Source organism: Sceloporus occidentalis, unplaced genomic scaffold (genome assembly GCF_023333645.1).
Source record: "Sceloporus occidentalis isolate IW3139 unplaced genomic scaffold, rSceOcc1.0.p SCAF_2, whole genome shotgun sequence".
NCBI lineage: Eukaryota > Metazoa > Chordata > Lepidosauria > Squamata > Phrynosomatidae > Sceloporus > Sceloporus occidentalis.
In genome coordinates, this window is record NW_028316982.1 from 82,029,920 (window position 1) to 82,047,929 (window position 18,010).

Here is an 18,010-nt window from a genome sequence, read left to right on the forward strand (position 1 = left end):
ATGGAGGTGTGTGTTTTGCCACAGAATTATTAGAAACTCTGTACAGGACTAGGGCTATTTTACCCCAGGATAAAGGCTCTTTACCTTGGAGTCAGACCAGATCCTCTGGATCCATGTCTGTACTGGTGGGATCAGGCCCGATGCCGTCAGAGGAGTTTCGCCCTGCATCTTCTAAACTAGAGGATAGGAGGCTGGGGGGAACCTGGACCATTTGGATCACGTGGACAACCCTCATAGTCCTATGGTTGTAATGTTGTTTGAGGTAGATTGTTGACATACTTTAGAAGTAGGCACTATTTCCCCTCAAATGAAGTATTTGACGTCTGTAGTGTATTCATCTTCATCTTCAGTTTTTCCATTAAAGTATTCCATGAACAATTCCACCATTTATCTATAGTCCATTGTTCTGATTTCCAATTTTGGGCTGCTTCTACCCTTATATTAGCTAAAAGAGAACAGATTACTGCTTTATATTTTAGATTTACATTGTCAACGTGATAAAGTGGAAGCCAAGAGGGTTTCAAGATGGCAAGATTATTTAATAGTTCAGTTGGTTTAGGCTTACTATTTAAAAAGAAATCACTCATTACATATAAACCCTTATCATTCCAATCTCTAAATTAATAAAATTTATAATTGAATTTAAAATCAAGGTATAATAATAAAGGTAAAATTGGAGAGGTAACAGGAGCTAGTAATGATTTCCATTTGTTCCAAATTCCTATTGAAGTTCGAAGAAGGGAATTTGTTAGGTTTTGGGGGATATTTGATTTAGTAAAGGAAAAGATGTATTATTTTCCTTTTGCTGTAGAGAATTCATGTTCCATCAATATCCATTTCAGTGAGAGGTCATAATGGATTAATTCAGCTATTTGAGAAATTTGGAAAGCATAAAAGTGATGCTAGCCCCCTTCATTAGCAGTAATAAATTTAGCACAATTAGAGAATCTAATACAAGATGTTCAGTGTATAAACTGGTTGGTAATTTTTTGCCAAGTTTTAAAATATGATTGTGGTGGGGGAGGTCTAACGGAGTAGATTGAAACAGAAACAGATGTTTAGGAAGAAGGAACATTTTTAGAAATGTTGTTTGCTACAAAGTAGACCCAGTGTGGCACAGTGGTTTAAGTGGTTTGATTCCCTGCTTGGCCATGAAACCACTGGGTGACCTGTAGCAAGTCACAGGCTCTCATACTTGGGGAAAGTCAATGGCAAACATCCTCTGAACACATCTTGCCAAGAAAACCCCATAATACATTTGCCTTAGGTTTGCCATACATTAGAAACAGCTGGAAGGCACACAACAACAAGGTAATGTACTGAACAGGCCATAATGATACATGGACAGTGGCTTTGTGTGTAGTCTTATACAAGAATATGTACAGAAGAAGGCATTGCGGAGCTGCTGCAATGTAGCTTCTTTGTGTGGTAAACTGGAAAAACAGTGTGCAGTTACCTGAGATCTTAATACTGACCCACATTTTATCAGGGTAATCATAGCATAGTAAAAAAAAAATTATCAGGGAAAATCTTTACTAGGTATGTGTAAAGCTAAGCAGATTCATAGGGGGTTGTATTTTCAGATTAATTTTTTTTAAAATGCATACGTGAGAAAACTGCTTGTCAGTAAAAGGCTGGAGAACATAAGCCATTTATATGAGTTCTTGCTGTTTTAATTGTCATTAAATGTGTTAATCTATTTTAGCACTCCCTGATGGCAGATAGCCTGTTCAGCATCATTCATTGGCTTATGAATATTACAAAGCCAGCCAAATATTAGATTCTCCCAGAATTTGATGTTGATAAAGGCTTTGAAATATAAAGATTCATTTGTGTCCTTGCATTTTGTTTTAACATGGATGTTAGTATTTGTGTTGGATTGAAATAATTTAGCTAATTAAGTCTGGCAGAGCATCTGTTTTAAAAAGATTAATACTTTATTCTTGCACACATTCACCTGACATTAATCATCGTGGGTTAAATCAGGGCAGTAGAGGATGAACAGATGTTGAAGTATTGTTGCTTGTGATTATTGTCTCATGCTTATGAGCTATCTTCAGCCCCTGGGATCTGAACAAGTGCATAATCATACAGGCAATAGATTTATTTCCAAGGTCATTCATTAATCAGAGCTCAGGGGTGTGCATGACAATAGTTTGATGCTACTTTAATATTTGCTCTTCTACACCTTCTGCTTTTCACCATGTCTGGATAACCAAGGGAAGACAAACATGTTTTTTTTTTGGGGGGGGGGGGGGCTTTTAAAAAATTAATTGCTGTTGCATGTAATTTCAAGTAATTTCCAATGGTGACCCTAAGATGAAGCTATCATCGGGTTTTCTGGGGCTGAGAGTGCCCAGTGGGCTTCCATGGATGAGTGCGGAATCAAACTCTGATCTGCAGTCATAGCTCAATGCTCAAACCACTATGGCACATTGGCATGCCATTACAAAATCCTCATATTTCTGAATTATTGCTATATTACATGGATTCATTATAGTTTTTTTTCCATTTTTAAAAATTGCAAATGCAACATGTTTTTGGTTTGAAGATCATAAAATTTCATGTGTCACACATTTTGTAAATTGTTCTGAAACTGATTGTTCTGAACCAGTTTCCCAAGTGATAGTATTTAATTGGGACAGGGCATGTGATTATTATAGTGATTAACACTGCACTGAAGTAGGTGGTTGTAGCACCTGGTCTTAGTACAAGGTACTTAGTACCCTAGTAAGATGAGAATATCTTTCTGTTGTGGGAGATAGAACACTTGAAATACCTGGCTTCTCTTTTGAGACTACAGTTAGGATTCTTCTAGGCGAAGAGGTCTCATGTGGAACAGAAATGGAGCTTCTAGTTGGCAATATTGGCTGTATTTGTGTTTGTGTGTGGAGTTATATATTTACCTTGATTTTATTGCGTAAAACAGATATTGCTGGGCAGCATGTTCTATCATCTCTGGCCATTTGAACAGAAGCTGGTGAGAAGTCAAATCAGACAACATTTGGAGGAGCATAGGTTCTCCATCACTGCTCTAAACGAACAGTTATTGAATTGCTAATCTTATATTTTAATATGTTCAAACATCTATTACCACCGTGCTATTATTGTATTTATCATTGTCTCTGCTGTGAACCACTTTGAAGACATTGTTTGTAGAATGTGTGGTGTATAAATAAACTGAATAATAGGACTAGTAACAAGGGAATAGCTTTAAAAGTATGAATTCTGTGCAAAATAGATCAGAGGGTCTTACATTGGGTTTATAAGGATGTGAAGCATGCTGTGTTATATTAAAGTAAAAAAAAAAAGATTTGTTTAATGTCTTTTGTGACCAAATTCAACAAATTACTGAAAGTCAAATATATTTGAATTCTAGTGAGTTAGTATTGTGTTTTGGATACCATTGCAGAACTTGTAAGTCATAAAAATAATGGATTTATGGACTCATTTGGAAATTTGAAACAATGCACATACTATTTTAATTTTAAAAAAAGCACTTTACTAAAAAAAGTTTACCATGCGACTTTGTGTGTCGTGTTTGTTTTAGTTAAACTTTGATAGGTTTGCTTTGTGTTTGAACACTTATCATAGATTTAGTATTTTCAGGAATTAATGCTTGATTTTTCTTCTCTCAATATTCAGACTGTAGAGAGATCTTGTTGCCAATGATGACTGATCAGCTGAAATATCATTTGGAAAGACAGGAAGACTTGGAAGCATGTTGCCAGTTGCTCAGTAACATCTTGGAGGTTCTTTACAGGAAAGATGTGGTTAGTAGTCAGTGTGTATATTTAATAATGAAATCTTGAAAGTATTTGGGACTGCCATGAATAAACATGAAACCAAATAGAAGCTGAACACTTCTTTTAATAAGTTGTAGTCCTGTTGTAAATGACATGCACTTTATGGGAAATATTGAATACTTACCTAATGAAACACATAATGTGTAGTTGCCAGGGCATCTGGAACTGGAACGTCTGACTGGTCTGCAAGCACTGTAAGATTGCTATGGTAGTTTGTCAGAGGAGTAAGCTGTGGGCCATTTCTTTACTACATTCCTGATGATAGTAACAAGAGTAGCATCACAGCTAGAATCTGAGCAGGCAGGGGTTAGGTGATAGGAAACGGTGAGAGTTCTACTTCGTTCTATGAAAGTCCAGAACAGTTTCTCAGTTTGAGCAGCTCATTACTCAGGTATACCCTTGAGCTATGACAGCTTGTCCCTACTTCTTTTCTCACAGGTCTGATTAAGCAGCTGACTGCTTGTCCCTGGCTCAGTTTAAATGGTGATTGGTTCTTGCTTCCCTCTAAATTGACACATTTCTATCCCTCAGAGAAACAGAAAGAATAGAAAGAAATGAATAACTTTGCAATATGGACTTCTGAGTTGCTGTGTAGTATTTGATCTGGAGGAAAAGCAGTATACAAATAAAATTATTATTATTATTATTATTATTATTATTGCTGCATTGCAAGGCAAATCATTTAGCCCTTTGCACATAAAGGCATTTGAAAGGGGCTTTTAAATGTATTTGATCAGAAAAAGGGATATGTGTGAAGTGTTTGTATGCATATTAATTTCAAGCATGGTAACTGCAGGAAATCTGCAGAGGATGAACTCTTTGGGTTCATAGCAAAACAAGCAAATTAAACTTCTTAGCCACAAGCATACTTTTACATATGAGTAAATCCAGGATGCTAGGTGGATTGTACAATTTATTGGGAAGTTAAAATGCACCTTCATGATACCTTTTAAAAACATTTTGTATAGTGTTGATATTTATTCAGTTGCTTTGGTAAACCCACAGATACAGTAGGATTTTAGTCAATTTTCATAGAATCATAAAGCATACTTCAGCCTGAGGATGATTATTCTCTCCCACTGAAATAGTAGGTTATTTTGTATAATTTATACGAGAGATTCTCTATCTGTCTCTCTGTGTGTCTCTCTCTCACACACACACACACATCTATAAATGCATATACAATGAAATAACAGCTCCATATGTGTGGTTATCTATAACTGAAATTATTCCTGTGTAATATTTCCTTTCTTCCCAGTTTCCACTATGCCAGTTCATCAGCACACTAAGGGTCTTGCTCTTCTTTGGCTTGAAGTCTTATATGCACCGAAGTAGCTCACTAGCCCTTAAAGATAACTAAGCAGAGGAACTCTTGTCATATTCTCTTTTCTAGTATTCAGAATATACAATTTACCTGTGATGCTGTTTAACCTCAGTGTATTCTAGTATTCTTGGCTAAATAGCAGGACTGAATATTTACAAAAAAAGAGAGGAGAGTTGGCTGAGGTGCACCTTGGGGCACAAGCAATTATCTTGCAGTTTCTGTACCTGCTGAGATGAGCAAAGTTGAAGTCCTTCCGTTTAGGAAGGTGTCAGGACCCCTGCTGAGAAGACAGAGTAAGTAAGAGATGAGTTGGCTGGATTCTGAATTCAATTTGAATACTGACAGACATCCACTTCCCAAGAAATCCTTGGAAAATGGAAGAGGATATTTATTGGTTAAGGGTTTAATTATGAGGGGCAGGGAGTACATACATAGTTGAAAGTAGCTGCAATTAAGGGCAGGAAAGCCAATTCATTAGAGGGAGGAAAACATGTATAGTAGTGATACCTCTCTTCTGGTGCTTTTTCTTCAGTGTTAATTTTAATTTTTAGTAAATTGCTAAAATATGTGGTTCATGAACACGCGTTGCACACAGAATCCAGAAGACTGATGGGTAGATTTAAAATATTTTTAGACATAATCAGAGTGCACTCAACCCAGATAATGAGTTATGTTTTCCAAACTCCTAATTTCATTATGTTCAGGTCATACAATTACTAAGGCCTGTTACAGACTGCCAAAATAAAGCTGCTTCGGGTCTCTTTGGAGGTATGCTATTTAAATGATGCATGGGTCCTAAGAGTCCAGAGGTTGCGCCAAAGCCACACTCCATTCCTAAGCACTGGAGTGCAGCTTTGGTGCAGCTTCCGGATTCTTAGGGTGCATGCATCATTTAAACAGCATACCTCCAAAGAGACCCGAAGCAGCTTTATTTTGGCAGTCTGTAACAGGCCTATATATGTATAAATTGAAAGTCTGTGGATCCAAATGTAAGTTTTCAGAGAGGATAGGTCAGATCTGTCTCTCCTGCTTCATTTGACACAAACTCTTGGTCTGGAGGTGTTTGAACACACACTTAACATTGAGGCAAAATGATTTATTTAATTTATTGAGTGCATCATAACATAAATTTCACTACATGTGGCCTCTGGTGATACTTTGATTTCCCATTTTGTTTTCAGGGGCCAACACAGCGCCATGTACAGATTATAATGGAAAAACTACTGAGGACAGTAAACAGAACAGTCATATCAATGGGACGTGATTCAGAACTCATAGTAAGTGCCTTTGGGTAAATTTCTAAAAATATTTCTTATCAATTGTTCTTCATAAAAGTGCATCATCCGCCAAAAATTTCTCCTGCAGGAGAAAGTACAAAATGTGTGACAATGTTTGCTGTGTTCTTGAATTAAATCCAATTAATGTTATTGGCAGGTCTGGAGCTGCTCCTGTTCAGTTGCCCCCAAATGTATATAAATTGAAGTCTTGTGTAGTGGGGAATGGAAGAAGTAACTTTAAACCTTTGTATTTACACTGGAAACCATTTTGCCCCATTGGTAATGTAAAAAGTGAAGTAGAATTTCCTTTCTAAATGATGAGTTAATAGACCAAGATGTACTGCTGTTCTCTGTAAGAAGTTGTATTTTGTTACACTTGTTTGGGACCTTCAAAACCTCATAGTTGACCATTTTCCTTTGAGATATCATCTGGCAGATAAGCTTATACCAAGCAACACAGTTGCACAGCACGCCTGCAGGCACTCCATTTCACTAGGCATACTCAACTTACAGCCAACAAAAAACAAGGGAAAACTACACAGCAAAAGTGATGCACAAGCATTCCAGAACTGTTTCATAGTTTTGTGGCTTTGTTATTTCTCTTTCTATTATATAATATTCTGAGTTTCAATAACAAACATTTTACCCCACGTCCTGAATTCTTTTCTATGTTGTCTTGTTTCTGGGGCTGTATTGTTCTCTATGGCTGCATTTGCAGAATGGTAATAATGCAGGTTGATACTGCTTCAGTTGTCATAGCTGCATTCCTCAGACTCCTGGGATTTACAGTTTGTTGTTACACCAGAGTTCCCTGACCGAGAAGGCTGAATCTCTCACAAAACTACAAATCCATTATTCCATAGCACTGAGCCATGGCAGTTAAATAGTGCGGAGGCAGCATATAACATTTCCCTGTTTACAAGATTAAAATACAGTCTGTTTGGAAGTAATCATTTTGTTTAGATCTGTTCTTGTATTTTTCCAGTTCTGATCTGGCAACATCCCCCTCCATTGCTATTTCTCAGCCATGTGTCCTAATCCCGTGTCTTGCTTAGGTTTATTTTGTACATACAATATTTTATCTCCTTAATCCAAGGAGATAAAACCTTTGTCTTCATGATAATTAGTGCAATCTGACTCCATTACCTAAATTGATTTATGTAGTACTTGTGCTGCTAGGCCATGTGGAACCACCAGGACCACCAATGGATGAAAATTTGTTAGTCCACTCTTACAATTTTACATTAAATTTTTATCATGGAATTGCTTTGATCTGACCCAGCTAGTCTGTAGTTAATACAGCATTTGTGATAGGGCTGTCAAAAGCAATTACTTCATGCAATTGATTAGGATTGGTACAATTTTCTTCTTTTGAGGATATTGACAGTGCTTGGGGTTATGTAGTGTAGCATATGTGCATTAGATTTTTCTCCACTGTATCTTATTTATAGCACTAAGTATTGTTGATGCCTCTTTAGAATAGAGTAGTATATTTCCGATATAGAAGTGGACACTGAGTCATCCATCCACATTTTAAAACATTCAGACTAGTATCTAAACCAAATTTCTTTCCTAAGAATGAAAGTAGAACATATAGGTAGAAATTTCACTCATTTTGGGATGTAGCATCCTTCTTCTCAACCCCTTTCAGTCAGCATTTCGGTACTTTTCCTGACACTGAGACGATAGTAGTGACTGCGATGGATGATGAACATTTGGAGATTCATGGGCTAATTCTTCCTTGTTGATTGCGTTGGATTTCTCAGTGGCTATTTTCACTGTAGGTCCTTCTCTGAGACAATTTTGAACACCTGGTTGAATTTACTAGATCACATTCTGTTGAATTAATCAAATGTATCTAGAGTGTGCTTGCTGGTTATGCAAGTTCAGCATTGTGGCGACAACAGGCAGATTAGAACCTTGGCACTAGCCAGTGGGAGCTGCTCCTAGAAGTGAATATATGAGGGAGGAGCAGGTTTGAAAGGGATTGATGTTTAGTGTGCTCTGAGGGGTGAAGAGCCATTGAGGCTAGGTTAGGCTGCTCTGAGGGACAATTAGAAAGGGTTTAGGTACCCATGAAAGGGACCAAGAGTGTCCTTAATTAAATTGTTGTAGTGTCCTGCGGGAGACATAGTGTTTGGTGACTAGTGGAGTCACAGGTAACCAGAAATGTTATAAGATACAAAAGTTTAATAAAGGTTCTGTGAGAACTTAGTCTGTAAGGAAACATATATAAAGCTATAGAGAAACAATTACAAAAACAAGCTAAAGAAACTGTTAACTGTGTAACTAATAAAGTATTTATACACCATATATATTGCGAACACCATCCACTACAAGAAATATTGTTTTCAGCCTGACTTGTAAATAAATTTATTACCATGTTTCAACAAACAGCTGTCTGAAGTGATTTCAGAAACACATTAAAATGCTACCACCATTGAGAAAAGTCTTTTGGGTTTGGGATAAGGGTGTGTGGCTGTCAAAGAAAAGTTGGTACCAAGTTGGGGGGAATTTGAAACAAAGAGTGCTGGCATCTAAAGATAGTGCAGAAAATACTTAAGAGAGTCCCGGGTTTGAGTCTCACAGTGAAGAACTGGTGGGACAGTGGCCGTTATCTTCATATAATTGGTGGCAGTGGTAGGATCAAAAAAGACCCATTGTGCTATCATCCAAGAGAAGGTGGGTGAGTCTCACCTAGACAAGCATCATATGACCTGACGTTCAGTATCCATTACAGCATGGCAAAACATCACAATAGATATTACTGTTAAAATGTTATTTATTAGACAATGCTTTTCTAATATGTCCTCCCCCATGTGATACTATCTCTTGTTTTATGAAGATGAGAAAGCCAGACAGATAATATCTAAGCTTCAAAATAATGATACTAAGAATACTGTGAAGGTTTGACTTTTTGCATGGGCTTTTTGTCTATTGTGTGGATTCCAGAAAATTGTATTTGAGAGTTGGTGTTCTCTTGACTTTTATAGCCTAGTACATTGTATTAAATATGCACACTGTGAACATGAACATAGACTTGAAAGTATTACATTTGAGCATACTGTACTATAATTATTTAATGAATTCTCAGAGTACCAAAAAATTTAAAAGCGCACTTACCGTTTAAAGTTCAGTGAATTCTGGCCAGATGACGGGCTATCACAATTCACTTTTATGGTGTCAATGAAGTCATAATATTGTGTGTTGTAAATATACTTAGTACACAACATCATGACTTCCAAATGTATTAACATGCCTCTTCTAGATTTTTTTTTCTTCCTCCCTCCCTTTTTCTTTTCCCATGCTAGGTCACTGAATTTGGATTTGACACACAATAAGATTATTGTAAAACATTTGCAAAAGAGCATCTTAGTTCTTGATGACTATCATTTACAGCGCTTTATAAATAAAGGTTAATAATAATAATAATAATTTGAATGGCGTTTGCCTCTGAAGTCTTTATCTAACACTTTCAAATCTCTCAATATGTTTTTACATGATTGGAGAGTAACAGGGTTGGCCTAGCAGTCCATTCCAGTTGAGAATACTTCCTAGTTCAGAGCTTACTGTACTTCCAGAAAAATGTCCATGTGATCACACATATCAAATGCCCCATGAGCATTTGACCTTGTAAGTATTTATCCATAAATAGGATTGTGTATCTTTGGAAAAAAATACAGCTTTGAAAAGAAAGGGAGAGTACAATTTTTGTTTGTTTAATTCATCACTTAAACTGCAGTTGCGCCACTCCATAGATGGAAAAAAGAATCTGGAAACAATCCCTTAAAATAAAAGTATTGCCTTATAAAACTGCAGCTCACATTTGTTAGCCCATCAAGGCATGGTGTTTTTTTTTACCATCTTCAGTTTTCAGCTCATAATTTGAGCCCAATTTTTAGTTAACTAAAAGGAACCACCACATGTTTGTGCCATAGAGTTCAGAATAGCTGGTGTTCCTCTCCACATCCAAACAACATTTTTCCTGCAAACATTCTTGAAAACAAAGATGAATTAATAGAAAAGTACTGTCCAAAAAGCAAAGGTAGGTATTCACTCACTTTTACGTTAATTGTAAAAACTGAAAACAACTGAAAAAAACTAAATCTGATAAGCACTTTCATGGGCAGAGATAGTATATACAAATAATAAAGAGATGCAATCTCTAGGGATGGAAAAATCCAAAGATGTAGGTGGCCCAGGCAAAATCTTTCAAACATATGCACACTTTACATGGCTTCACATCTCTGAAGTGATTCCAGTGATCTAACCAATGTAAATAAGATAGGAAATGTCCTATGAGTCCTATTTTGTTTTTGCTTTTTCTTAATTTACTAAATAAAGATACCTTTAAAGAAATTGCATTCCTAGGCTAGAAATTCTGCCTGCTTCAAGTCAGCCTTGGGAAATTCTGGATTTATCCTGCCTTGTCTCCAGAAGCCATCCACGCTACATTTATGAGGGTTGGGTTGATCGTCAGATACTTTCATAGAAAACCAGTAATATAGCAAAGGCAATAGCAATAGCATTTACATTTCTGTACCGTTTCATAGTGAACTTAAGCTCTCTCTAAGCGGTTTACAATCTGTAAACCAATTTCCCTCAACAAACTGAGTACAGTACTCATTTTATGAACCTATGAAAGGATGGAAGACTGAGTCAACCTGGAGCCCTGTGATTGAACTCACAACGTTATGGCTGGAGTACTGCCATTTAATCATTGTGCCACCAAGGCTCCCTGGAAATATGAAAAGTAAGAGACTTTTACCCCTCTTTGACACTACTATTAAAAATCCAAACCCTCCTGAGTTAGGAATTAAAATATACTTTTCTTGCAACAGGCTGTATATTTAATGTGGTTTCTCCACCAGATAACACATAAATTTCATAGAAATAGCAAGATAGAAGTGCTTCATGTACCATTTACTGGTTCAAGAAGATATACATAATTCAAAATATTAGTTAAGAAAGCCTTAAATTATTTAACTATTCTACCTTTTAACCTTACCACTGCAAAAATTGAGGGCTATTCATAGAAAAACTGAGGTACTCTACAGGAAAACTCAAGCGTGGGTAACATACTCAAAGCTGATATCCTTATAATCACATATTCAGATTTATCCTTAAAAATCCTCAGGGCTGATAGGTGCCCCAAAAGATCAGAAAACTTTGCATGGTGCAGACCTGCAGCCTAGTGGCTTGAGGAAGCTTTTCAGCCCATGAGATACAAAGTTGTTCCAATGTTAAAACTGCATTGTAATTATTGCTGCTGCAGTGAGTGTTGGGTTGATTGATTAACATTTAAAAGAATGCTAGATTTTGGAATAATTTTGGTCATTTGGCTCAGAGATGATGTAGGCTTGATGATTTAGTTTGGCTAAGCCCCCCAATGTGCTTGCAGTTACACTTGTTGAAATCATTGAAGCCATAGTGTCCCCATTGATTTCAGTAGGCAGAACTACATTGGCTGCCTGCTTCTGAATGGCTAGAGAGTGGGAAAGTGGCCCAGTGTTTCAGGCCTTTGGAGAAAGAGACTATTTGGTGGGTTTCCCCACCTAAATGTTTAAATAATAATAATAATTAATAATTTGTTTTATTTATATACCGCTATTCCAAAGATCATAGCGGTGAACAGCAAGTAAGCTAATTAGCAAGTAAGCTAATTTGAACCCAACAGTCTGGGTACTCATTTTAGCGACCTCGGAAGGATGCAAGCCTGAGTCGAGCTTGGGCCCTTTTGCTGGTCTTGAACTCGCAACCTTGTGGTTTCGAGTGAATGGCTGCAGTACAGGCATTTAACCACTGCGCCACTTACTGTTTATAGGGTAAATGATTTATGGCTCAGGGTCATGAATGTGGAGAACTATGAACTCTATTCTCAGGATAGCACAGACAGGGAAAGAGAGTAGGCTAGGATGTCTGCGCAATGAAATGGACTATGATTTTTTTAATCAATTTTACTTGCCATCATTTGAGCAGGAGTGCCCCAAATGTTCATAGTGAGCCTACAATAGATCTCTGTGTTTGCGTACTGAACTGTAAAAGCCTTTATGTTATAAGACAGTACAACAATAAACATTAGGATGTTCTTGTTTCTCATACACTTCAATATGTATTTTGCTTATCAGAATAAATTACTTGGAAGACCATAGGTTCCTGCCCAACAACTCACACATCTTGAAAGAAAGCATGATGCAAGATGCACTTGTGCGTTCAACATACTTGACATAACAGTAAAAATGTTGTGTCCCAGTGGTCTTTTCTGGCAACATATTCTCAGATTATTGCCACTATTGTGTAAATTGTTCTTGGAACTGTTGTTCAAAATAGTGCAACCTGTGAATGAGGAAGTAGCCAATGAAACGTAGAGTGGCTTATTACAGGTTTTGTCTGTCATTTGAAATAGTTATAGTCTGTCTGCACTGCAGAAATAATCCAATTTGACACTACATTAACTGTCATGACTCAGTGCTATGGAATTCTGTGAAATATAGCTTTGTGAGGCAGCTCTGGTACCACAATACCCAGAATTCTGTAGCATTGAACTGGTGTCAAACTGGAACATTTATTCAGTGCAGATACAGCCACAGTTACTCCAGAATAGCACAGTATCAATATTATACTATACAGATTAAGGCACGGAACAGACCGCCACAAAGGGGCGGCTTGAAGCTGCCCCTGGGAAAGCCGGATTGGGGCCGTAGCAACTGCATGCAGCGCCCCCAATCTGCCTTTTTGCCGCTCCAAAAAGAAGTGGCAAATTGACACTCCTTTTTGCACTGGCAAAAAGCTGGCTTTTCCTGCCCCGCCACAGCTTTACGGCACTCCTGTGGCATGGGGCATGTAAATGCTGTACTGCTGGAGCACCCGAAAGCCAGCCCACTTCTGGGCATCCCAGCGGTGTGAAGCTGGCTACCGGGCATCTTAGGGGCGTGCATTGTCTGCACTTTGCACCCTCCAGCTGGTTGGAAGTCGGCTTTGTTGGCTGATCTCTTTCACCCCCTAAGTGGACTCGATGGCCCTTGAGGTCTTTTCCAGCTCTGTGATTGTATAATTCTGTTATGATAGACTACTGGAGAAACTTTTGTTATTTTATGTTAAAAGGGACGTTACAGAAGACAATTAAAATGCTTGCTTAGAATCTGTCATCAAACATTTGAAATGTGTGTTTTGTTTTGGTTTCTGTGATTTAAGCATTCCATGGAAGCTGCCTTATATTTATCATTGGCTGTTGTGTGGACACGACCCTTCTCCCTTTTCCCTCATGGGGGGATGTTTAAGCTGAGAGTGTTACTTCCCATCCCACCAATGAGCTTTATGGCTGAATGGAAATTTGAACCAAAATCCTAGCCTGATACTCTGTCCACTACGGTCAGTTAGACCTATTCATTACCAAATCATTTTTAGCATCACTCTGCCTTTTATTCTAGCCTTCCTAATGTATGAAAATCTGTCATGCACCATCATGTGGAGTAAATAAAATAGTATGGATTTCTATAAACTGGGATGTCAACGCATTTTTTTCATTTTATCAGATCTTAATTAGTGCTTGTGAAGTTATAGCTTCAAGACTGTGTATAAAGCCAGAATCTAATGTCCTAAATGCCTTGTTTAATTTATAGTCAACATTATTTTTGCTAAATATTACACTGGCTCTATTTGCTTTCATTTTCTTGTGGATTTTCTGAATAGCATCTTCAACTGTTTGAAAGTAAATCACTGTACTACATTGTTTCCATTTTTCTATCACTCTCTTTGATATAATTCAAACAATATACTGAGAAAATAGCTTTTCTATAATTAGCAAATTTATTCTAATGCTACAGTTTGCTCCTGATATGTTCCAGATATTTTGTAAGAATGCATCTTGCCTTTTGTGAGAGAATTATTATTCATCATGATTAAAGCTTCATTAATACAATTCTTTATTATCTTCAAGGGGACTAAATCATAGGAGTCAAGTAGGGAGGGTATCGTGGGTCATCTAGTGCTGTATTTTCACCATTCTCTCTGCCTCTGCCTCCCTTTGCCTCTCTCTCTTTTTCTCACACAGAACCATGTAAACACAGAGAGAACATCCCAGAAAGTCCCCCCTACACCAAAATATTGCTGGAAATGTTTTTGCCCAGTTGTTACTAAGAATCTGATCAGGCAACATAGTCCCTCCTGGTGCTTTATTACTTGATAAGTGGAAAGTTTTCCCTAATATTGAATCAAACCATGGAAGACTGAAAAGAATAATTGTTAAGTTGTTTAAGTTGTTTATTACCTGTATCATCCTTCTTGTTGTCAGTGGCTGCTTCTGGTCAGTCATCCTAATCCAAAAGATGTCCTTTGGAATAGTTTTTAAAAATGATCCTATTAATGTATACATGAATATATACATCCAGCATCTTTTTGTATTTGCTTTATAGTTTCTATTGGCTTCTTGAGTTACCCAGTTCTCAAGCTTGAGTCTTGATGGTGAAAGGCATCAAGTCTGAGCTGAGGTAGGGAGTTCTTCAATTGAGGTCTCTCATGAGTCCAAAACAGTGCCAGATCCAGGAGAAAGCTCAATAAGTCTGTAGAAGATCTGATTCCTAGCCAATAGGCTATTTCAGGATAATAATTCTAAATCATTGTGTCAAAAGTCTGAAAAGGGGGGAAAGGAAGGAGAAATCCAGGACAGCTGTATAGAAATGAAGCTGCTTGATAGCTATCAAGTAAGCATTTGTGTCATCTTTCATAGTGTCATTTTCCATTCTCCTTGTAGGATGTCTTCACTATTTTATGCTGTTGCACTCTGCTTGAACAAGCTAGCTGGGACTATCTTTCCAGTATCTATCCATCTTGCCCAGTTTAGCTGAATCTTAATGAAACATGCTTGAACAATGATGGGGTATGAAGTAGAGAAAGTGTTGAACAGAAGTCCTCTACCATTCTGTAGGTACAAAAGGGAATCGTCCTCTGCATACTTACTTGTGCCTCACTGAATTGTCCTCAAGGAACCTGTCTTCTGAAAATAGATCTCCCAAACCATCATGTAGAAATTGAGAATGCAGACAACAGAAAACACTAGCATAATTATCCAAGGCCATTGAACCTATGCTGACATGTTTAGAAGAGGAACAATAGCAATAGAGTATCAAGAGATTCTTTATCTGTTTGTAGTTCATCCTTTTATAAGCTAGGATTTATGACACACCACCATTTCTAGGTGTCTTTGTTAGAATTACTACTTAGTGTTGAGGTGGACAGTGTGTGACCATTGAATCCATACATTATTCTGCACTCCCAGATTTTTAGGGACTGGTTTTGGTTATGACGTTTTTGGAACCCCCCGCCCCCCATGCCTATACAGGCCTTTTTTCTGCCTATAGACGTCATTCTTCAAAGCAGGAAGTGACTGAAACAGGAAGCCTCATTTGAAGTTAGATCTGCAGGCTTAAAAAAGGAGACAAGTGAAAACACTTGAAAATGTGATGAAATGGCTAGTAGCACCCCGAGATATGTGTGTGTGTGTGGGGGGGGGGGGCTGGCAGCTAGTTGTGGACAATAGAAATGGAAATGTGGGGGACTGTAAAGTACTGTAGGTGGGCAATATGCCCCTCCCCAATGCCTGGTAGTAGATTATTATCCCATGATGGAGCCCTGACCATCAAATACTTCCGCAATAATACTTAACCTTTGACAAGACAACTATCTCGTTCACTATTTTATTGAAATATTCAAGGATTGATTATTATAGAGCTCTGCAACAGAAACCTGCCAGTAACAGTTTCCTCCTCCCTTTTTAGCCATTTATTTTATTTTCATTTAAGTAAAGGAAAGGCCCCAGGTATCTTAGATTTCCCATCTGTTGTCTGTACTCATGGAGATTTTAGATAAAAGTTTGGGATGCAGAAAGACTGCAAGTCTTATAATTGCCAGGCTATGTATAGTAGCAGGGCAGTGGACTTTTGCAGTGTGTTTATGTGTGTGTGAGAGAGGGAAACATACAGACACTCAGAAATTTATCAATCAAAATCTTGCAGGGGGTCCTGCTATTCATGTGTACTTGGAAACTGACTGCAAGATAACAGAATCACTATGAGGTCACAGCAGCATCCAAAGATCTGTAGAACTAGGCAGAGGATATTAACTGCTTTCTAAGGAATGGTGGGAAAAGAGTTGATTTTTCTGCAAATCAGTCTGAGCTAGGAGATGTCTAGCTTCTTTCATTCTTCAAAGTGCTGGTAATAATACAGGTTGAGTCACTCTTATCCTCAATGTTTGAGACCAGAAGTGTTTTAGATTTTGAAACATTTGCATATACATAATGAGCTATCTTGGAGATGAGACCCAAGTCTAAGCATGACATTCATTTATACACCTTGTACACATAGTCTGAAGGTTATACACAATGTTGTAAACAATTTTATGCATGAAGCAAAGTTTGTGTACACTGAGCCACCATGAAGCAAAGGTGTAAGTATCTCAGCCACCTATGAGAACAATTTTGAAATATTTCAGATTTTAGAATTCCAGATAAGGGAGAGTCAACCTGTATGAGATCTAGTGAGGAACATGTGCTCCCTAGAGTTCATAGTTGAGTTATAGAGCCTCCAAAGAAGCATCCCTGTTCTCTTATCATAGTGTGATAAAGAGTATGCCTTTCTGTATAGTTTTTTGGGGGAAATTAAGTCTACCTTTGATGGCTGCCCAGTATCCCTGGTTGATGACCTATTTGAACAGTTAGGAAGACCTGAATTCACATGCACCATTGACTTCACAAGACTAGGAACAAGATACTCTGTACTCCCAAGTCCACAGAAAAGCTTGCCTTGCCAGCCCTGTTAGGCTTGTTCCGGCTGTGAGGCTAACGCTTTTGCTTTGACAGGCACATTTCACATTCAAAAGCTTCATGGATATAGTGCTGGCCATAAACCACTTTCTGTTTGCACATATGTAGACAGCATTAGGGTGCTTTGGAACCTTGCAACAAATAGTGTATGTTAATCTATAGGCAGTGAATCACAAAAATACGTATATTGGTTGCTAACACACCCAGTAGGCCTAGATTCTAGGCTTTGGCACGAAGAAATGACTTAAAAAGTAATTAGTTGCAGTGCCAAATCTTCAGAATGTAGTTAATAACTGATGCAGTTACTTATTTTAAAGTTAAAAAAATTATGCAAGAATAGGATTAGTTACTGTTTCTCAAAGCTGTCAAAATGCTAGAAATCAGTAGCTAATACAGTGCGCCCTTCTTTTACATGGGGGATCTGTTCCGGACCCCCCTGTGTAAGGGGAAAAACGCATATGCTCAAGCCCCATTAAAAATAATGGGGCTCGTGCATGCGATGGTGTGCGCCCCATTACTTCTTCCTGGTGAGCCTAGGATTTTCTGGTGCAGGCTTCCAGCATATGCTGGAAGCCACGTAAGCCGCGCTTGTGTATAATGCAGGCGCACTGTAGTATAAAATACACCTAAATAATGAAGTCATATTCCTGGTAACTATAAAATTAATTGAAACACTTACATCAAAAAGGTGTGAACTTATCCTTTGTAAGGGACCCTAGTTACTCTTTCAATATTGCAAAAAGGGAGTCAGTTACATGTTAGTAATTATTTGTAACTAGTG

At 37.8% G+C, this 18,010-nt stretch overlaps 1 protein-coding gene across 2 annotated transcripts in view; it reads left to right on the forward strand.

Annotated features, from left to right (window-relative positions):
• Positions 1 to 18,010, forward strand: part of DOCK1 (dedicator of cytokinesis 1) — a 502,791-nt gene that overhangs the window by 166,955 nt on the left and 317,826 nt on the right. For both annotated transcript variants that reach the window (XM_089510135.1, XM_089510136.1), the window contains 2 exons: positions 3,646 to 3,773; positions 6,312 to 6,407. In XM_089510135.1, the coding sequence (XP_089366261.1) occupies positions 3,646 to 3,773; positions 6,312 to 6,407 (224 nt within the window). The remainder of the gene's footprint in view (positions 1 to 3,645; positions 3,774 to 6,311; positions 6,408 to 18,010) is intronic.